Source organism: Bombina bombina, chromosome 3 (assembly GCF_027579735.1).
Source record: "Bombina bombina isolate aBomBom1 chromosome 3, aBomBom1.pri, whole genome shotgun sequence".
In the NCBI taxonomy this organism is placed as follows: Eukaryota; Metazoa; Chordata; class Amphibia; order Anura; family Bombinatoridae; genus Bombina; species Bombina bombina.
The window spans coordinates 598,735,528-598,759,187 of record NC_069501.1 but is presented as its reverse complement, the minus strand read 5'-3'; the positions used below and the strand labels follow the sequence as shown (position 1 = coordinate 598,759,187).

The 23,660-nt window shown below is 37.5% G+C and overlaps 1 protein-coding gene across 1 annotated transcript in view; it reads left to right on the top strand.

Moving 5' to 3' along the window:
- The window catches only part of CLIC4 (chloride intracellular channel 4), a 134,323-nt gene that overhangs the window by 88,986 nt on the left and 21,677 nt on the right, over positions 1 to 23,660 (top strand). Inside the window, exons 3-5 of the mRNA XM_053707196.1 lie at positions 17,565 to 17,690; positions 19,464 to 19,570; positions 20,644 to 20,825. Of these exons, the coding sequence (XP_053563171.1) occupies positions 17,565 to 17,690; positions 19,464 to 19,570; positions 20,644 to 20,825 (415 nt within the window). The remainder of the gene's footprint in view (positions 1 to 17,564; positions 17,691 to 19,463; positions 19,571 to 20,643; positions 20,826 to 23,660) is intronic.

Below are 23,660 nucleotides of genomic sequence, written 5' to 3'. Positions count from 1 at the left end.
CAATATAAATTATAATTATATTGTAGCTATTTTAGGATTAATATTTATTTTACAGGTAACTTTGTATTTATTTTAACCAGGTACAATAGCTATTAAATAGTTAAGAACTATTTAATAGCTAAAATAGTTAAAATAATTACAAATTTACCTGTAAAATAAATCCTAACCTAAGTTACAATTAAAACTAACACTATACTATCAATAAATTAATTAAATAAAATACCTACAATTACCCACAATTAACCTAACACTACACTATAATAAATTAATTAAATAAACTACCTACAATTAACCTAACACTACACTATCAATAAATTAATTAAATACAATTCCTACAAATAAATACAAATAAATAAACTTGCTAAAGTACAAAAAATACTTTATTCTATTCTATTGGCTGATCGGAACAGCCAATAGAATGCGAGCTCAATCTGATTGGATCAGCCAATCGGATTGAACTTGATTTTGATTGGCTGATTCCATCAGCCAATCAGAATATTCCTACCTTCATTCCGATTGGCTGATAGAATCCTATCAGCCAATCGGAATTCGAGGGACGCCATCTTGGATGACGTCCCTTAAAGGAACCGTCATTCTGCAGTTGGACGTCGCCGGAAGAAGATGGGTCCGCGGTGGAGGTCTTCAGGATGGAGCCGGTCGTCATCGGATGAAGATAGAAGATGCCGCTTGGATCAAGATGGTTGCCGGTCCGGATCGCCTCTTCTTCCCGGATAGGATGAAGACTTTGGAGCCTCTTCTGGACCTCTTCAGGCACCGGATGATGGATCGCCAACCCCCGCTTGGGTTGGATGAAGATTTTGGAGCCAGGACGGATCGGTGATACCTGGTGAGGGGAAGACAAGGTAGGATGATCTTCAGGGGCTTAGTGTTAGGTTTATTTAAGGGGGGTTTGGGTTAGATTAGGGGTATGTGGGTGGGGGGTTGTAATGTTGGGGTGGGTATTGTATGTTTTTTTTTTACAGGCAAAAGAGCTGAACTTCTTGGGGCATGCCCCGCAAAGGGCCCTGTTCAGGGCTGGTAAGGTAAAAGAGCTTTTAACTTTAGTAATTTAGAATAGGGTAGGGCATTTTTTATTTTGGGGGGCTTTGTTGTTTTATTAGGGGGCTTAGAGTAGGTGTAATTAGTTTAAAATTGTTGTAATATTTTTCTTATGTTTGTAGATATTTTTTTATTTTTTGTAACTTAGTTCTTTTTTATTTTTTGTACTTTAGCAAGTTTATTTATTTGTATTTATTTGTAGGAATTGTATTTAATTAATTTATTGATAGTGTAGTGTTAGGTTAATTGTAGGTAGTTTATTTAATTAATTTATTGATAGTGTAGTGTTAGGTTAATTGTAGGTAATTGTAGGTATTTTATTTAATTAATTTATTGATAGTATAGTGTTAGTTTTAATTGTAACTTAGGTTAGGATTTATTTTACAGGTAAATTTGTAATTATTTTAACTATTTTAGCTATTAAATAGTTCTTAACTATTTAATAGCTATTGTACCTGGTTAAAATAAATACAAAGTTACCTGTAAAATAAATATTAATCCTAAAATAGCTACAATATAATTATAATTTATATTGTAGCTATATTAGGATTTATTTTACAGGTAAGTATTTAGCTTTAAATAGGAATAATTTATTTAATAAGAGTTAATTAATTTCGTTAGATTTAAATTATATTTAACTTAGGGGGGTGTTAGGGTTAGACTTAGCTTTAGGGGTTAATCCATTTATTAGAATAGCGGTGAGCTCCGGTCGGCAGATTTGGGGTTAATAATTGAAGTTAGGTGTCGGCGATGTTAGGGAGGGCAGATTAGGGGTTAATACTATTTATTATAGGGTTAGTGAGGCGGATTAGGGGTTAATAACTTTATTATAGTAGCGCTCAGGTCCGCTCGGCAGATTAGGGGTTAATAAGTGGAGGCAGGTGGAGGCGATGTTGTGGGGGGCAGATTAGGGGTTAATAAATATAATATAGGGGTCGGCGGTGTTAGGGGCAGCAGATTAGGGGTACATAAGGATAACGTAGGTGGCGGTCGGCAGATTAGGGGTTAAAAAAATGTATTCGAGTGTCGGTGATGTGGGGGGACCTCGGTTTAGGGGTACATAGGTAGTTTATGGGTGTTAGTGTACTTTAGAATACAGTAGTAAGAGCTTTATAAACCGGCGTTAGCCCAGAAAGCTCTTAACTACTGACTTTTTTCCTGCGGCTGGAGTTTTGTCGTTAGATGTCTAACGCTCACTTCAGAAACGACTCTAAATACCGGAGTTAGAAAGATCCCATTGAAAAGATAGGATACGCAATTGACGTAAGGGGATCTGCGGTATGGAAAAGTCGCGGCTGAAAAGTGAGCGTTAGACCCTATTTTGAGTGACTCCAAATACCGGCGGTAGCCTAAAACCAGCGTTAGGAGCCTCTAACGCTGGTTTTCACGGCTAACGCCAAACTCTAAATCTAGGCCTTAGTATCCTTTATTGATTGAGTTAGCAGAACACATTGGTAAAACAATCACAAGAGGCATATGTGCAGCCACCAATCAAAAGCTACCTAGCTGAGCCTACCTAGCTATATTTTCACCAAAGGATACCAAGAGAATGGAGATAAAAGAAGTAAATTGGAAAGTTGTATAAAATTGTATGCTTGGAATCATGAAAGAACAATTTAGTGTTTTATGTCCCTTTAAGGCATGAGAACACATAAGAGTTGAAGACAATCCTGCAGAAAAGTTTATCTATTGATTTTTCTACAAAACTCATTAAAGTATGATTGGAATTTTTGTAAATAAATCATTTAATCAGCTTTTCTAAAGGATTGTGATCGGCCACATAGCTGCCAAAAGCATTTGTGAAATAGTAAAATGTTCTAACAAATTAGATAATTTTATTGTTGCATTTAAACCAATTTATTTTATAAAGAGACAGCTGTTTCTCTTTAACTATATATGTTGTTGAAAACCATTATATATGTATTATAATACCACACAACATTTGTGGCTGACTATCCAGCACTCAGGATGTTGATGAGGCTGCATTGCCGTTTTATGGGGGGGGAGGGGGGTGCTAGGAGGTGTCCCAGGTGGATACTAGGCAAGATCTGGGCAGTTGGTGGGCATGACTAGGTGGTTTGTGGGTGTGTCCAGTCAGTCCCTAGGCGGGGCTAAGGGTTGTATATGCTCAGAACTAAAAAGTGAGAGATTGTAAATTACATTTGCATGTTTTTCCCAACATTCCCAGCAACAGTGAAAATCATATGTCCTGATTAAAGCTGTGGGAGATCAGGTCTCAGTATGTAAATATTCTCCACCCATCCATACTTAGTGACTCTTGGTTTATTTGGTTTTACATACTGTATATTGTGACATTACTATAACTGTCAGATTTGAATTTTTATAATATTTAGTAGCCAAAAATATGGGCTAAAGTAACAAAAGGGTTAAAAGAAAAATATAAATCAAAGATTGATAAATAGCAAAACTGATCTCTAGCTCCCTGTACAATGTCATTAAAACCCTTGGGAAAAAGAGGGGTAGCACTACTCTGTCCCATTTGCAGAGCGCATTAATGCAACCACATGCCACTGCTAATGGCTGCTAGTGAACAGGCTCAGTGTTACTTATGTTCTGGGTAATTACAGGGCTTACATTTTTACTGGATTATTGGTCAATGCAATTTTGTTACACAACAGTGATTTTACCCCTTGATTGTTTGTGAGTGTTCCAGGCAATCACAGTATGTCCTGAAGAATCAGAGTGTAAACCATTGCTGCATTTTTTAAGAAAATCAAGGAATAAGTCACTGCTATATCTATTTTATGGACACGCACTTTTTTACCTTATGACTTGGAAAAAAATATGGTTAAGTTACTATTTTGGGCATGTTACTGGCAAGGGATTAAATCACTGTCAATGGTTTAATCACGGTTGCAACTTTTTTATGCTGCAATTATATATAACCCACTAATAGCCTGTATGTGTTCAGTGCAATAAGGGCCTTAATTACTGCTGTATTTGTGTTACTGGCAATAAATGTTAAATAATTGCTTTAAACAATTTTACACAGAAGTAATTTAACCACATGATTGCCGTTGTCTATTCTGGGCAATCAAGGGGTCAGCTAATTGTAACTGCAAATCTTCTAGAAATATTACTCAAATACATTTTCATTATGCTGGCCCAATCCATTATTCTTAGTATGACCCAAGTAATGTTTGCTAAGGCCTGTGGTGTTAAAGGGACATTAACCACATTTCTTTTGTGTAAACACCGTGCAACATTTGGAGCATTTTTATGAAAACTTAAGTTTCATAATTTGCTTTTGGTCTGCTCTGGGAGTGTAGGACCAGTGCATTTTTTACACAAAAGCAAGAGATTATTAAAGGGACATGTAATCCAGTTTTTTTCTTTCATGATTCAGAAAGACTATATCATTTTAAACACCTTTCCTATTTCCTTTTGGAATCAAATTTGCTTCATTCTCTGGGTAACTTTTGTTAAAAGAACAGTAATGCATTACTGGGAGCTAGCTGAATACATTGGAGGAGCCAATAGCAAGATGCATAAATGTGCAGCCACCAATCAGCATCTAGCTCCAAATAGTGCATTGCTGCTCCTGGGTCTACATAGATACACTTTTCAACAAAGAATACCAAGAGAACAAAACAAATTGGAATGTTGATTAAATTGCAAGCACTATCTGAATCGTGAAAGTTTAGTTTGACTTTGCTGTCTCTTTAATGTCACTTTAGCATATTAGCACAGGCACTTGCAAACACTACTGGGGCAATATTAAGAATAATGTATTAATGCCCTATTCAAAGAGAAATTTAAAATTTGATTTAGGCAGAACATACAATTTTAAACTTTCAAATTTACGTCCAATTAATTTGCTTCATTCTCTTGGTATCCTTTGCTGAAGAAACAGCACATGGGTGAGCCAGTACAATGAGACATATATGTTCAGCCAACAATCAGCTGCTTCTTTGCTTTCCTAGGCATTCTTTTCAACAAAGGATACCAAGAACACAAAACAAATTAGACAGTAGAAGTATATTGGAAAGTTGTGTAAAACTGTATGCTGTCTCTGAATCATGTCCCTTTAAGGCAGAAAAAGAGTTTTCCATGCAATACTTGTTCTTTATCTGTTATTAAACGGTGTATTCTATAGCATATTTGTTAAACAAACAGTAAAGATTCAGTTTCAGCAACAACTTTTCAAGTGTTTTCTGTTATGATGCTGAACACGACTTCAGTTCTCAGGTATTGTTACTGCATTTTTGTAGCCATCACATTATGTAAATTGCAAATAAAGGGACATAAAACTACATTTTTTTATTTAATGATTCAGATAGAACATACATTTTAAACAACTTTCCCATTTACTTCTATTATCTAATTTGCTTCATTCTCTTGCTATCCTTTGTTGAAGAAGAAGCAATGCACTACTAGGAGCTAGCTGAATGCTTTGGTTGTGCCAATAACATGAGGCATATATGTGCAGCCACCAATCAGCAGCTCTGGGCCTACCTAGGTATCTTTTTCAAAAAGATATACCAAGTAAACAAAACAAATACAATAATAGAAGTCAATTGGAATGTGCTCTATTTGAATAATAAAAGAAAAAATAAGGTTTCATGTCTCTTTAACTGTTCATAAATTGATTTCTAGAAGCCCATTTTTAATACAGTGATGTACAAAGATAGCTGCACTATCATGAAAGTTTAAAGGGGTATGAAACCCAATTTTTAAAAAGTTTCCGATTTACTTCTATTATCAAATGTGCTTAATTCCCATGGTATTCTGTGTTGAAGAGATACCTAGGTAGGTGTCTGGAGCACTATATGGCAGGAAATAGTTCTGGCATCTAGTGCCAATTTTGCAAAACTGCTGCCATATAGTGCTACTGCACGCTCCTGAGCTTATGTGTCTGCTTTTCAACAAAAGACAACAAAGAAAATGTGATTATAGAATAAAGTTAGGAACTTGTTTAAAATTGTATGTTCTATTTGAATCATAAAATAAAATTTGGGGGTCTCATCATGACCGTTTGATTTTGACTTGACTGCCCCTTTAACGTTAGCTCCGTCACAGTGTACCCGTGACTGCCCCTTTAACGTTAGCTCCGTCACAGTGTACCCGTGACTGCCCCTTTAACGTTAGCTCCGTCACAGTGTACCCGTGACTGCCCCTTTAACGTTAGCTCCGTCACAGTGTACCCGTGACTGCCCCTTTAACGTTAGCTCCGTCACAGTGTACCCGTGACTGCTCCTTTAACGTTAGCTCCGTCACAGTGTACCCGTGACTGCCCCTTTAACGTTAGCTCCGTCACAGTGTACCCGTGACTGCCCCTTTAACGTTAGCTCCGTCACAGTGTACCATATTTATAAAGATCTTCAGTTGCTGCAGTTTCTCATTCTTATTTAACCACCTAAGTGCTTCTTGGCAATTTATATGAGAATTGAAATATATTGAGAACAGGTAGACGACCATAATAACATGATTTTTGTAAGGTTTGTAAGATTATGGGCCAGATTACGAGTGAAGCGCAAATTAACGCTCCTGCTTGAATGTTGATTGCTAGAAGTAAGATTTTTGTGCTCGTCGTGTTGCAATCATATTATGAGTTTAAAGTAAATGGTTTTCGCTCTAGGGGTAACCCGTCCTGAGTAAAAATCATAAGTTAGAATATCACGTGCGCGTTCAAGTATTCCCCCATAGAAGTCAATGGAGAAAAAAAGTGGAAAACACGATTGCATATTGTCATTTGCGCTAACCCGACATGAAAATATGAATATTTCATATTACAATGTTCTTTACATTTCAGAATATGTTCTATTTATGCATAAATACATATTTATATATATATATATATATATATCTGATGGTATTAGTATATATATATATATATATATATATATATATATATACACATGATTATATAAAGGTATAGATATATACAGATATATATATAGGAATATCTATTTAGAAATACATATTCTGCTATGTAAAGAACATTGGAATGTAAAATATTTTCAGTAAATACACACTATAACACATTATTAAATGCTAATATTGTATAAATATAGTTTTACTGCAATTCGTTTCGGCCGAATTTTGTTTTTGGCCGAATTTTGGCTGATTCGGAGAGTTGGATAAATCCAAATTTCCGAATTTTTCTTCGTTCTCTTGCTATCTTTATTTAAAAAGCAGGAATGTGATGCATAGGAGCCGGCCCATTTTTGGTTGAGAACCTGGGTTATTCTTGCTTATTAAGATAAAAGGTAGTCCCTCAGGCGCCTCTAGACGGAGGCAAGGGGTTTAGGAATAGTGAGTATGACAATTCAGTGAGAAAGTTACTTGACACTCAATATGAAAATTACTTCATATACTACTATGTTAAAAACTTGGGGTGAAAGGTTAACTAGCCTTTCTATATCTGTCCACACGTTGACAGAGAGAGAGAGAGAGAGAGAGAGAGAGAATGTAAGCCTCCAATAAATAAGGGCTATCCATGGTTCTGAACCTAAAATGGGCTGGCTGCTAAGATTATTATTATTATCAGGTATTTGTAGAGCGCCAACAATAAAAAAAAATGATTACAGGGATCAAATTGGGGGAGAGGGTCCTGCAAAGAGTTGCACTGTTGTAGTCGGCTCTTATGAAGGTGAACTACAAACAGCTGGGCTCATAGGCTTACATGCTATGGAGTTTTAGGGGATAGCAGTGGAGATAGAAAGGTTAGTGTAGGTTGTAAGCGTCCCTGAATAGTAGAGTCTTCAGGGAGCACTTGAAGCTTTGAAAACTAGGGGAGATTCTTGTGGAGCGAGGCAGAGAGTTCCATAAGATGGGAGCCAGTCTTGAGAAATCTTGTAGATGAGAATGTGAGGAGGTAACAAGAGAGGAGGAGAGTAGGAGATCATGAGCAAAGTGAAGGGGACGGGAAGGAGAGTTTCTGGAGACAAGGTCTGAGATATAGGGGGGAGCAGTGCAATTGAGGGCTTTGTGTGTCAGAGTGAGAATTTTGTGTTTAATCCTGGAGGCAAGAGGAAGCCAGTGAAGGGATTGGCAGAGAGGTGCGGAAGATGAAGAGCGACATGCAAGCAAGATGAGCCTGGCAGAGGCATTCATTATGGATTGTAAAGGAGCTAGGCGGCAGCTAGGGGGACCAGAGAGTATAGAGTTGCAGTAGTCGAGGCGGGAAAGGATGAGAGAGTGAATTAAAATCTTTGTTGTGTCTTGTGTAAGGAAATGTCTAATTTTAGCAATGTTTTTAAGGTGGAAGCGGCAGGCTTTAACCAAGGACTGAATGTGAGGAGTGAAAGATCTGAGTCAAATGTGACCTCAAGACACAGAGAAGGGGGGGAAATAAGGAGCTCAGTTTTGGAGAGATTTAGCTTGAGGTAGTGAGAGGACATCCAAGATGAGATATGAGAGAGATAGTGACGCAGGTTAGCAAGGAAGGAGATAGTTCTGGTGCAGAGAGGTAGATTTGGGTATCATCGGCATACTAATGATAATGAAACCCGTGGGGCTTTATTAAGGAACCTAGTGAGGACTTGTAGATTGAGAAGAGAAGGGGGCCGAGGACAGAGCCTTGCGGTACCCCAACAGAAAGAGGTAACGGGACAGAGGATACCCCAGAGAAGGCTACACTAAAGGTAAGGTTAGACAGATAGGAAGAGAACCAAGAGAGAGCTGTGTCACAGATGCCGAAGGATTGATTTACATTCCTGCTTTTAAAATTAAGATAGCAAGAGAACGAAAAATTGATAATAGGAGTAAATTAGAAAGTTGATTAAAATTTCATGCTCTATCTGAATCATGAAAGAAAAAAAATTGAGTTCAGTGTTCCTTTAATTCAAACTATTTTCTTTTCAATACCGCCGTCTACCCACATCAACAACACTAAATAAAACACTAAATAAACCTATTAAGCCCTAAACCGCAGTCCCCCCCACATCGGCAACACTAAATAAGCCTATAAACCCCTAAACACCATCCCCCTACATCGCCAACACTAAATAAAGCTATTATCTCCTAAACCACCGTCCCCCCAACAATAACAACCTATTAACCTCTAAGCCGCAGTCCCCCCACATCTCTAAAACTAACTAAACCTATTACCTCTAAACCGTCATCCTCCCACATCGCCAACACTAACTAAAGCTATTAACCTCTAAACCGCCATCCCCCCACATCGCCAACACTAAATTAAGCTATTAACTCCTAAACCGCCGTCCCCCCACATCGCCAACACTAAATAAACCTATTAACCCCTAAACCGCCGTTACAATTACAGTTACAATTACTTACTACCTAGTTAAAATAAATACAATCTCACCTGTGAAATAAAAATAAAACTTAAGCTTAAACTAAAAAAAAACTAACATTACTTGTTTAAAAATAAAATAATAATAATAAAAAAAAATAGCATTACTAAAAATAATAAAACCTAACATTAGAAAAAAATATTTGCGATGTGGGGGGATGGTGGTTTAGGGGTTAATAGCTTTATTTAGTGTTGGCGATGTGGGCAGGCCCAGACTGACCATAGGGCATACCGGGCATTTGCCCGGTGGGCCGCCGGTTATCTTAGCCCCTCCCACTATTACCACTCGTGTGCCCCAAATTTATTTCTCTTGCATACAGCGTCCGTGAGACAAAATTGCAAGTAAGCAGATGCTCTCAGTCTCACGGCCGCTGTATGTAAGTCTGTCTCTGCAGACTGTGCCCGCTGATCACTCACAGTCCTCCTCCCACCCTTGGCCGCTGGCGCCCGCATCAGTATTACTGTAGCAGCATGTCTCTTGCATACAGCGGCCGCCCGTGAGGCAAAATTGTAAGCAGATGCTCTCACGTCTCACGGCCGCTGTATGTAAGTCTGGAGTGTCTGTGTCCCCTGCTCCTTATAAGGCGGTATGGCCATTTAACAGTGTTGCAAAATTTACAAATAATACTTTTTCACACATTATTTGTAAATTTTGCAGCACTGTTAAACAGCCATACCGCCTTATAAGGAGCAGGGGACACAGACACTCCAGACTTACATACAGCGGCCGTGAGACTAAGAGCATCTGCTTACAATTTTGCCTCACGGGCGGCCGCTGTATGCAAGAGACATGCTGCTACAGTAATACTGATGCCGGTGCCAGCGGCCAAGGGTGAGAGGAGGACTGCGAGTGAGCAGCCGCGGACACAGTCTGCAGAGACAGACTTACATACAGCGGCCGTGAGACTGAGAGCATCTGTTTACTTGCAATTTTGTCTCACGGCCACTGTATGCAAGAGACATGCCATGATGCCATGCTGCTAATGATGCGGGCGGCCATGGGTCAGTTGGGAGGAGCAGCAGAGGCCTCCGAGATCTGTACTGGCCTGCCGCTGGCTGGGAGCCGGAACTAAAAAGGGAGAACATGTGACCTCCCGCTCCCTCATAACTTCCTCCCTATGCAGCCGCACAGGAGGGAAAAGAGGCTGCCTGCACACTCAAGCTTAAGTTTACTGGGGGTGGGGAACCACAATTTTCAGAGGCTCATTACTTCTTGAAATGGGAATTTCAGGTAGGCAAATTACAAAACGAAAGTTTAGTGGAAATGTTATTTATATGGTTTTATTTGTTTTTTTCTTTTTTCTTTTACGGTTTATATTGACATTTGGGGTTTAAAATTACTTGACTGCACTGTATTTATTTTGTGGGTATATATCAATGAATACCACAGCCACAATATAATCAGTGCATATTGGGCCCTTTTACTGCCTTCATAGCGCCTTTTCCCATTGGCAATGGCAACAAACAGAAAGCACTATTTCCATCCCTAGCTATAACCCTAAACCTAATCCTTACCCTAATTCCAACACTAGCCATTACCGTAAACCTAATCCTTACCCTAATTCTAACCCTAGCCTAGCCATTACCCTAAACCTAAGCCTAACCTCATACACTAATCCTGACCCTGGTTCTTACCCTAATTCCAACTATAACCCTAACCCCAACTATAACCCTAACCCCATATACTAATCCCCTAGTGCTTACCCTTATTCCAACCCTAGCCATTACCCTAAATCTAAACTCATACACTAAACCTAACCCTGGTTCCTACCCTAATTCCAACCATAACCCTAACCCTATACTCTAATCCCCTAGTGCTTACCCTTATTCCAACCCTAGCCATTACCCTAAACCTAAACTCATAGACTAATCCTAACCCTGGTTCCTACCCTAATTCCAACCATAACCCTAACCCCATACACTAATCCCCTAGTGCTTACCCTAATTCTAACCCTAGCCATTACCCTAAACTCATAAACTAATACTAACCCTAGTTCTTACCCTAATTCCAACCATAACCCTAAACCTAACCCCATACACTAATTCCCTGGTGCTTACCCTAATTCCAACCCTAGCCATAACCCTAACCCCATACACTAATCCCCTGGTGCTTACCCTAATTCTAATTATACCCATAACCCTAACCCTATACACTAATCCCCTGGTACTTACCTTAATTCCAACCCTAGCCATAACCCTAACCCTATACACTAATCCTAACCCTGGTTTTTACCCTGATTCCAACGCTAGCCATAAACCTAACCCCATACACCAATCCTAATCCTGGTTCTTACCCTAATTCCAAAACTAGCCATAACCCTAACCTTAACCCCTACTTATTTTAAACTATTAACTATTATTGAGTTTTTACTATATCACTTTTTCATTCTAAAGATTTGTATTTAAAGGGGCAGTATACTATAAAATAGTTTTTCTCTTAATGTGTTTCCAATTACTTGTTTTTCCAGTTGCAGAATATAAAATGTATGGGATTTGTTTTTTTAAGGCTTATTTGTGTATATGAATTAGCTGATTTTGAGTTTTGAAGCCACAACCTAATAAATTGGGTTGAGCTTGTAGGTATAATCAGATCATATTACTTTATCACATTGTGTACATATCACCTGCTTTTTATCTTATATCTGTCCATAAACCAATCATCAATACTTGGAGAGAACAATGGAAAATTAACATTTTATTACCTTATCTCTTCTATAACCCACTGGGAGTGTAATTTCTTCTACTGGCTGTGCTAACACAGCTTGGTCTCGAGGCCAAAAATTTATACAGGATGGGTTGGGATACCACAGGTTTAATAAACTATTTAAAATGCTAATATAAGGCTATTGGAAATACTTGTAAATAATTTAATACACTCCAGCAGGTAAAGTGCATCATTGGGAACAAATTAAAGGGGAGACATTTTTTGAGTAAACTGTCCCTTTAAATTAATGTTTACATATTTTAAGTCAGCTTTTCAGGTCCCTGACATATCTGATAGTGATTATAATTGGTTTAACTATTCACAAATATTCCAATTGTATTCAGGTTTGGTTACAGCAACTCTCTTATCCTATTGATATTTTATATATAAAGTTTGGTATGCTTTATCTAAGGTTGCCTTTAAGGGATAGAAAGGTCAAAATTTATAAATGCATGGGCGTACTTCAATTTTAAATAGCAGTATTTTTGTAATATAATTCCATTAGCAAAAATGCTTTTAGTAAGTTATTACCGGTCTTTAGCAGCATACGCACATATGCTTTGAGGCCCTGTGAACCAGTTTTCAAAACCCACACAGTCTCAGAGTCAGCTGGGCTTCTATGACACTTATTAAATCTATACAGACACAACACACACCACCGCCAGGTCTCTGAGCTTGAATACTGAGTTATGTGCACTAAAGTTAGTTTATTGAATATGTCTTGTGTTTACAAATAAGCACTTTATGTGTTTTTCATTAAAAATATGCAAATTTATATATATATATATATTTTTTTTATATTTTAGTTTTTTTTTTTCATATCTATTCACAAAATATATATATTATACTTGTCATATTCGGTATACGGTTAAATAAGAAATAGGGGGGGGGGGGAGTGGGCTGCTTTGCCTTAAAATGCCCGGGCCTATTTTTGGTCCCAATCCGGTCCTGGATGTGGGGGGATGGCGGTTTAGGGGTTAATAGTTTAATTTAGGTAGCTGCAATGTCGGGGGACGGCGGTTTAGGGATAAATACTTTTTTTTTTAGTTTGGGGGATGGCGGTTTAGGGGTTAATATGTTTATTTAGTGTTGGCGATGTGGGGGATGGCAGTTTAGAGGTTATTAGGTTTATTTACTGTTGGAGATGTGGGGGGATGGTGGTTTAGAGGTTAATAGGTTTTTATTTAGTGTTGGCGATGTGCGGGCATGGTGTTTTAGAGGTTAATAGGATTTTATTTAGTTTTGGCGATGTGGGGGGGCGGCGCATTAGATCATTTTGTTTCGGCATATTCCTTATGTTAAGTTAAATCGTTTTTCGGGATCATTCATAATTTTAGATCCATTCTTTATTCATATTCATTATTCTATTCTAAACTTTAAGATAGAATAATGAATATGAATAAAGAATGGTTCCGAAAAACGATTTAACTTTACATAACTAATATGCCGAAACAAAATTATTTATTTAACTAATGAAAACGAAATGAAACAATTGTTTTCGCTGTGCACGTCTAATTTGTATGTGTTTTCAGCTACTTAACTGCAAAGGGCTTCAATGCACTTATATATATTTGTCTGTATATGTATACATATGTATTTATGTCTATATATGTCTGTAAATACATATATACACATATAAATACATATATATATATATATATATATACAGTATATATATATATATATATATATATATATGTACAGTATCCCGCAAAAGTGAATACACCCCTCACATTTTTGTAAATATTTTATTATATCTTTTCATGTGACAACACTGAAGAAATGACACTTTGCTACAATGTAAAGTAGTGAGTGTACAGCCTGTATAACAGTGTACATTTGCTGTCCCCTCAAAATAACTCAACACACAGCTATTAATGTCTAAACCGTTGGCAACAAAAGTGAGTACACCCCTAAGTGGAAATGTCCAAATTGGGCCCAAAGTGTCAATATTTTGTGTTGCCACCATTAATTTCTAGAACTGCCTTAACCCTCTTGGGCATGGAGTTCACCAGAGCTTCACAGTTTGCCACTGGAGTCCTCTTCCACTCCTCCATGACGGCATTACAGAACTGGTGGATGTTAGAGACCTTGTGCTTCCCCACCTTCCGTTTGAGGATGCCCCACAGATGCTCAATAGGGTTTAGGTCTGGAGACATACTTGGTCAGTCCATCACCTTTACCCTCAGCTTCTTTAGCAAGGCAGTGGTCGTCTTGGTGGTGTGTTTGGGGTCGTTATCATGTTGGAAAACTGCCCTGCGGCCCAGTCTCCGAAGGGATGTGATCATGCTCTGCTTCACTATGTCACAGTACATGATAGCATTCATGGTTCCCTCAATTAACTGTAGCTCCCCAGTGCCGGCAGCACTCATGCAGGTCCAGACCATGGCACTCCCACCACCATGCTTGCCTGTAGGCAAGACACACTTGTCTTTGTACTCCTCACCTGGTTGCCACCACACACGCTTGACACCATCTGAACCAAATAAGTTTATCTTCGTCTCATGAGACCACAGGACTTGGTTCCAGTAATCCATGTCCTTAGTTTGCTTGTCTTCAGCAAACTGTTTGCAGGCTTTCTTGTGCATCATCTTTAGAAGAGGCTTCCTTCTGGGATGACAACCATGCAGACCAATTTGATGCAGTGTGCGGCGTATGGTCTGAGCACTGACAGGCTGACCACCCACCCCTTCAACCTCTGCAGCAATGCTGGCAGCACTCATACGTCTATTTCCCAAAGACAACCTCTGGATATGACGCTGAGCATGTGCACTCAACTTCTTTGGTTGACCATGGCGAGGCCTGTTCTGAGTGGAACCTGTCCTGTGAAACCGCTGTATGGTCTTGCCCACCGTGCTGCAGCTCAGTTTCAGGGTCTTGGCAATCTTCTTATAGCCTAGGCCATCTTTATGTAGAGCAACAGTTCTTTTTTTCAGATCCTCAGAGAGTTCTTTGCCATGAGGTGCCATGTTGAACTTCCAGTGACCAGTATGAGAGAGTGTGAGAGCGATAACACCAAATTTAACACACCTGCTCCCCATTCACACATGAGACCTTGTAACACTAACGAGTCACGTGACACCGGGGAGGGAAAATGGCTAATTGGGCCCAATCTGGACATTTCCATTTAGGGGTCTACTCACTTTTGTTGCAAACAGTTTATACATTAATGGGTGTGTGTTGAGTTATTTGAGGGGACAGCAAATTTACACTGTTATACAGGCTGTACACTCACTACTTTACATTGTAGCAAAGTGTCATTTCTTCAGTGTTGTTATAATAAAATATTTAAAAAATGAGGGGTGTACTCACTTTTGTGGGATAAAGTGTGTATATATATATATATATATATATATATACACACACATATATACATGTACATATTTAGACATATATATGTATGTATCTCAATTTTAAACAACTGAGATCTCATATCTTTGAGCCTTTGGGGTAGATTTATGAAAGTGCGATTGGACATGATACGATGCAGCTTATCATGTCTACTGCACATCGATAAATTCCGACAGCATACGCTGCTGGCATTTTTCATTGCATCAGCAGTTCTTGTGAACTGCTGGTGCAATGCCGCCCCCTGCAGATGTCAATCAACCTGATCGTATTTGATCGGGTTGATTTCTGTCCGCGGCCTCAGAGCAGGCGGACAAGTTATGGAGCAGCGGTCTTTAGACCGCGGCTTCATAACTTCTGTTTACGGCGAGCCTCAAGGCTTGCGCGGAAACAGGGGCATCAAGCTCCATACAGAGCTTGATAAATCAGCTCCTTTATAACTTTTGTGTGCAATTTTGTTTTAAGAATTTTTGTTAGATTGTGTTATTATGAGTGTAACCGGACTCTGTAATGTATTTTTTGTTTTGCGAAACAGTTAACCAGAGCTCTGAAGTCACGGTAATGATTCTAGAATAAATCGCGATTGCGCTCACGCGATTACATTTACTATCAACTTGTAATACCAGCAGTAAGCCTGTCGAGTGCAACCCCCCCCGTGATAAACCCCTTATCGCTCGGGTGCAAACGTTTGCGCTCCACTCAGAATCTAGCCCTATATGTGAAGGTTTGTCCTACCAGATATGTCATTTGGAATATTTGCATGATCTTCTTGGTTACTGTAACTAGACACTGAAATAAGTAATCTTGTATAAACTTAATTTTAAATGCTGAAATGTAAGTTCCAAATGTCCTTAATAAATTATGTTTAGCTATTTTTGCTTCATCTCCTGGGATTAATATTCCCCCATTTATATAGTTTCTTTCCAAATAAATTTAGAGTTGGTGTTAATGTATCTAAAAAATTGGCTTTGTGTCCTTGATTCATGGCTTTTAGTTTCCTACCATATTTGTTTTGGGATACTAAACCCATTTAGCCACCAATAAGCAAGCATAACCCAGGTTCTGAACCAAAAATGGGCTGGCTCCTAAGCTTACATTCCTGCTTTTTAAAAAAGATAGCAAGAAAATGAAGAAAAGTTGATAATAGGAGTAAATTAGAAAATTTCTTAAAATTCCATGCACTATCTGAATTATGAAAGAAAAAAAAATGGGTTTAGTATCCCTTTAACATTAATTTATATTTGTTACCTTAAATCAGCGATATGGAAGTGATGCATTAACTTTGATGTATAGATTCCAGAATAGTGTTTATAGCTGTATAATACCATAATATAAATTAAAGGGACAGAAAAGTCAAAATTTAACTTTCATGATTCAAGTAAAGCATTATATTATAGATTATATATACAACTTTTTAACTTCTATTATCTATTTGTTTTGTTTAAAAGCATACCTAGGTAGGCTCACAAGCAGGATTACAATGCTGGGAGCTAGTTGCTGATTAGTGGCTGCACATACATCTCTCTAGTCATTGGCTCTCCTAATGTGTTCATTTAGCTAACATGAGTTCATTGCTGCTTTTTTAACAAAGGATACCAAGAGAATAAAACAAATTTGATCATAGATGTACAATGGAAAGTTGTTTAAAATTGTATCCCGTATTTAAATCATGAAAGCTTATGGTAGCAGCCAGGGACTCATACAGCCTGAACCAATAAAAACTCTCTCTACCAGATGGCAAAGGGTATTGGAATATAATGTCTTGAAAGATAAAGTTTTTGATTGGGCTTTGTTGTCCAAGCTCACTTTAAATGAAATAAGACTGTTCTTTAGCAGTAACATAAGGGATGGTTCTATTTTGACTATACCAAATATTTTAATATAATCTTGATACTGTAATGAAGGGAAGGGATTTTCAATGCTTTAAACATTATGTCCATGTTCCCTTTAATGCAACTGAGCTATAGGATGTTAGAATTCATAATAAGGCTACATCTTCTGAGCATTGAATGTAGAATAAATTCAATGCACATTTGTTGTAAATCTCTCCTAATTTATTTATGACATGGACATGCTAAAGATGTCCCATCATGTTTCTCTTAATGTTGCCTATTAAATTAATGTGATCATTTTGGTGAATTTTAACCTATTTAATTGTATCTATTTATTTTGCAGAAAACCAGCAGATTTGCAAAACCTGGCTCCAGGAACGCACCCGCCTTTTATAACGTACAACCATGAAGTGAAAACAGACGTTAATAAAATAGAAGAGTTCTTGGAAGAAGTTTTATGTCCTCCAAAGTAAGTGGGATTAGAGAAGACTTCTTATCCAGAATCAACGTACAATATTATTAGCGTCTATAATTAATTGTGGTTAAACAAATCCTCTTACATGATGGTATCTGCAAGAATCTCATCCCATTTGCAAAAGCTAGAATGCAAGTTGTATTCCCTTGGAAAGTATTTAAGCTCTTGGGTGTGAGATTGGGCTGTAATGCTCTGAAGCAACCAAGGAGTTAACATAAAACCCGTAGCCCTTCTTTTATCTCTTTGGTTGTTTGTAATGTGTTGCCGCGCTCTCAAGCAGCCGATGCTTTGCAAGAGCCTAAGGCCGCATCATAACAGTATACTCTAAAGCTAACCCTGCTCCATATTGTGAAGAAGCAGAGGAGATTCTAAACTTGCCAAAATGACTCTCGTTGCACCTACGTGTGATTACACTGGTGATACAATTACTCCATCAGGTTGTTCCTTATCAATGAATCAGTATATAAGCAATATTATAATTTTTATAATTGATGTAATATGTTCTTAAAGGCACATTGCGTCAAAATTCAAATGCACATACAGTATAAGAATTACATTTTTGAATAGAAACATATTTGCAATTTACGTGTACTAGCAAAAATGCTTCTAGTAAAAGCTATCACTTTTAACATTTTTTTTCTGCATGTGCATGTGAAACATAACTAGATATTCTCAGTGCACCAGAATTTTAAATGCTGCAGCTGCATAGAGCACCAGTGGGGATTGTATTATGTCAGCAATTAACAAATTGAGTCATTACCAGATGGTAGAAGCACCTTAGGCTCCCTGAGCAAGTGTTTTGCTTAAAATGCTGGTGCACAGTGCATACTTAAATACACCTTTAAAACAACTATAGCTTTTATAAGAAGCATTTTTGCTAATACATGTATATTACAATAATGCTTTTATTCAACACTGAAATGTATCCATGTGGATTCCAATTTTGGCTGGCATGCCCCTTTAAATTATTTTTAATAGAACATTTTCAGTTCTGGTAATCTCCCTTAAAGAGACATTGTACTAAAAATATTCATACAAATCTATATGAAACAGCAGATTTTTTGGGCTGAAATTAATACAGCAATGACATTAGCAGTAATCACACAACTGATATTGCTGCATTAGTTTCAGTGAATTACTTAAATGGACATTGTAAAAAGTTCTTCCATTTAATGTGTTCCCAATGGCCCATTTTACCTGTTATTACTGTGGAATTAAACAGCGTTACAGCTAATATTGTTATATCTATCTCTACATCCAGCTTTAGCCAACATAATCTTCAGTGGTCTAAAAACGAGTATTAAAGGGACACTGAACCCAATTTTTTTTTCTGTAATGATTCAGATAGAACATGCAATTTTAAGCAACTTTCTAATTTACTCCTACTATCAATTTTTCTTCGTTCTCTTGCTATCTTTATTTAAAAAGTAGAAAATTAAAGCTTAGGAGCCAGCCCATTTTAGGTTCAGAACCCTGGATAGCACTTGCTTATTACTGGATACAATTAGCAAACCAATCAGCAAGCATAACCCAGGTTCTCAACCAAAAATGGGCCGGCTCTTAAGGTTTACATCACTGCTTTTTAAATAAAGATAGCAAGAGAACAAATAAAAATTGATAATAGGAGTAAATTAGAAAGTTGCTTAAAACTGCATGCTCTATCTGAATCATTAAAGAAAAAAAAAGGGTTTAGTGTCCCTTTAAGAAACTAGTGATAATTATGAAGGATTAATTGATCATTTAAAACTCTCTTGTTGTTTAACTCAGATACCGAAAGCTAGCAGCACAGCACCCTGAGTCTAACACAGCTGGCATGGACATATTCGCAAAATTCTCAACTTACATCAAGAATTCTCGACCAGATACCAACGAAGGTAAATTATTAAAAAACACGTAACATTCTATCTTCCTTTAATGTATCCTATTTTCCTTCCTAGGTGTTGCTATCCCTCTCCGAAGCCACCATTTTCATAGCCAAACAAATTAGTTTATTCATTAGTTGCATTTTGCCTAATTGGATGTCTTTAATAATTTGACACCTGTCTGTGCACCCCAGGCCCATTCTTAGATAGATGACACTGGTAGCTCAGCAAGTGGAGCCTAAGTACTAACAGGGCAGGTTTTCTAAATTAAGGGTGTGAAACAATTGTGTCATTCGCCCTCTGATTGTGTTTGCCTAAAATCACTACCTCTACATCTGCCTTTTTAGTTGCTCCCAGTTTTGTCCTTCAGCCTCTATATCCTTCTTTACTGTCCCCTTCTTTCTAATCTCTAAATCTTCTTTTCAATTCAGTCTTTCCCACTTGCTGTCATCCCACCTTTTATCACATGTTCCCTCTTCTCACCCTACTGTCACATGCTCAAAAACATAGAAAATTTACCTTTAATTAATAAAAGAATCAGCATTTTTAGTTATTGCATTGGTGTGAGGCATTTGTTATACACTTCTGCCCTCTACTGTTAAAATAGAGAAGTTTTCTTCTCTATGTTACATTTGCCTGTTTCGAACTCCCAGATTCTTACCTTGCAATAAAAGTGTAATAAAAACAAAAACAAATCTAAAGATCTTGTTTAAGTTAATGGCCATTTAAAGGGACAGGAAAACCCAACATTTTCTTTCATGATTTGGATAAAACATACAATTTTAAACAACTTTCTACTTTACTTCTATTGTCAAATGTGCTTTGTTTTCTTGTTATCCTTTGCTAAAGGAACAGCATTGCACTACTGACAGCTAGTGTCTTAAAATGACATGCGCTATATGAATCATGCAAGTTTATTTTTTACTTTTCTATTCCTCTAAAGAGACACTTCAGAGCAAACTATTCCAGAGCTGTAGGTCAGTCTTTTCAAATCTATTTAATCTTTTCTCTCTGAGACTGCCTTAATGTCCCATCCCATCTGTTCCATCTCCTCAAAACGTAATGGTGTCTGTCTTGACTTGTAGCTCTAGAACGAGGCCTTCTTAAGACCCTCCAGAAGCTTGATGACTATCTGAATTCTCCCCTACCCGATGAGATTGATGAGAACAGCATGGAGGACATCACTTCTTCTAACCGCAAATTCTTAGATGGAGATGAAATGACTTTAGCTGACTGCAACTTGCTGCCAAAACTTCACATTGTAAAGGTAATATCTACACAGAATCCTCTCCTTTCCCATTCTGGTGCCATGTATTGTTGAGGTTATTATATATGCAAGAGTACATTTTATGTTTTATTTGTTTAGTAATAAAAAGAAATTCATATAATCTAAGTAGAGTGATGCAAACTCTTGTGAAGTCAGTCAGTTAGATTGTTAGTTTGGTCTGGTCAAGATAGTTCCTTAAACAATGCATTAACTTAAAACTACATTTCTCATACAGAAATAATATCAAAATAAAAATGCCTAATAAAGAAAAACAAATTTGATTTAAAATACAAACTATCCAACACAGTCTGTTGAGATTGCTATAATATATTAAGATACCCCTACGTGTGATGTTAGGGCCATGTGGATAATTTGTCTGTCTTTCTCCATTAATAACTTTTCAAATACTTAACAAACTTAACCCCTTAGTGGCCAGACCATTTTTCAATTTTCTTACCGTTAAGGACCAGGGCTATTTTTACATTTCTGCTCTGTTTGTGTTTAGCTGTGATTTACCTTTTACTCATTACTCTACCCACACAATATATACTGTTTTTCTCTCCATTAAATGAACTTTCTAAAGATAACATTGATTATTTTCATCATATCATATAATTTACTTTAAAAAAAATATAAAATACAATGAAACAATTTAAAAACACACTTTTTCTAACTTTGACCCCCAAAATCTATTACACATCTACAACCACCAAAAAACACCTATGCTAAATAGTTTCTAAATTTTGTCCTGAGTTTAGAAATACTAAGGCCTCGCTTCCATTGAGTCGTTAAAAATGGAGCCGTAAGCTACCGAAGCGGCCGACAGCTAAAAGTAATTTACGGCTCCATTTTAGTACCAGGTTTCCATTGAAATATTTTGCGGATAGCGTGCAGTCGCTCTTTTCGTGTAGCTGTAAGTTAACGTTGTGTTAACGCTTCCATCTGATGTCGGATTTCTTGAAAATCAATTAGTTGCTAAGGTAACCCGACCTTACGCTATAGAATTTACGTTTAACGTCCGTGCTCCTTACCGGTGATCACCTCTCAAGAAAAATAAAGATACACTTATCCATATTTTTAATAATCAAATACTATTTTTTAATATAATTATATTTACCACTTCATAAATATAAGTAATATGTATTGCTGCCCTAGGCATAGGTCTAGTTTGCATTCTGTAGATATGTTCTTGCATATATTATTATATTTAAATATATACTGATATTTCTATTAGAATATAAGTTCAACTATTTCTATACATGAGACAACAATAAATATTACTTATAACAATTTATTTCTACATTAAAACACTTGCATTATTTGCAAGTTTTATCATTTCAATAGAAAATAGGTCTCAAAAAGCACAATTTTCCTCTTTTACACCTAGTTGAGCTGGGTGTAATATTTCTCAATGTATCGACAGCCTCCGACAGTATATTAACGGTTTGCGCTTTCATTGGAAACCTGGTATAATTTATCGATTAACGACTTCTATTACTTTCTATGGGACGCAAAGATTTTTTCGGCAGCCGGAGTCCAGCTGCCGATATTGAGGTATAACGCGCCATTGGAAACAGTCGTTAAACGATATTGCTTTCGACAGCATATTTAACGGTTTGCGAGTGCACGCAAACTGAATTACAACTCAATGGAAGCGAGGCCTCAGTGTTTACAAGTACTTTGCTTTTTTTGCAAGTTATAGGGCAATAAGTACAAGTAGCACTTTGCTATTTCGAAACCATTTTCTTCTCAAAATTATCGACAGTTACATTGTAACACTGATATCTGTTAGGAATCCCTGAATAACTCTTCACATGTACATATTTATTTTTAGTAGACAACCTAAAGTATTGATCTAGGCCCATTTTGGTATATTTCATGCCACAATTTCACCGCCAAATGCGATCAAATAAAAAAAAATCGTTAACTTTCTTTTACAAGATATACCGAGTCCACGGATTTCATCCTTGTGGGATATATTCCTCCTGCTAACAGGAAGTGGCAAAGAGCACCACAGCCATATATCTCCTCCCCTAACTCCTCCCCCCAGTCATTCTCTTTGCCTATGCTAGCAATAGGAAGGGTAAAGTTTACGTGGTGATAAAAAGATAGTTTAGTTTTTCTTCAATCAAGAATTTTTTATTTTAAATGGTACTGGTGAGTACTGTTTTTACTCTGGCATGACATGGAAGAAGAATCATGCCCTGAGTCTGATGATCTTAGCAGTAGTAACTAAGATTGATTTTCGTTCCCACAAGTTTTGCTGAGGAAGTACAGGAGAAGTCTTCAGTATGGCAGAATGATTTCTTGCTGCAAGCAATATCAAGGTTATGTGCAGTCATTTCCATTCTGAGGAGACATGATATATCAGAATTTTGCTGACATTTTCCCCATGCGGGGCAAGGGTAAGCAGTATTCCTTTTTAGAGGGTAGTACTGTGGTAACCTGTGTATTATTATCCCATTCTAGATAACATGGGATACTTAAGGGCTACGTGGTTTAGACACTGGGGCAGCCTAGGAAACACCTGATGTTAAACGACTATGGGGTTTATTGAGACTAAGTTGAATATTTTCTGTGGGGTTCACATGGCATGTTTATTACAAAAAAGCAGTGTGTACATATGTTTATTGGTAAAACGCTTCCCATGCGTTTTTCTCAAGTTTTTGCTCATCAGACATGATGGGCGGGGCCTAATTTTGCGCTTCAGTGCGCAGTTAGTTTCTGGAGAGGTAGCAGCCATTAGCTCCGGTTGGAACCAGACTGTAAGGCTGTACTTTTGAGTGGGACCGGATCGTTTTGACAGGTCTTGGGGGCAGGTAGGCGCCACAGCTC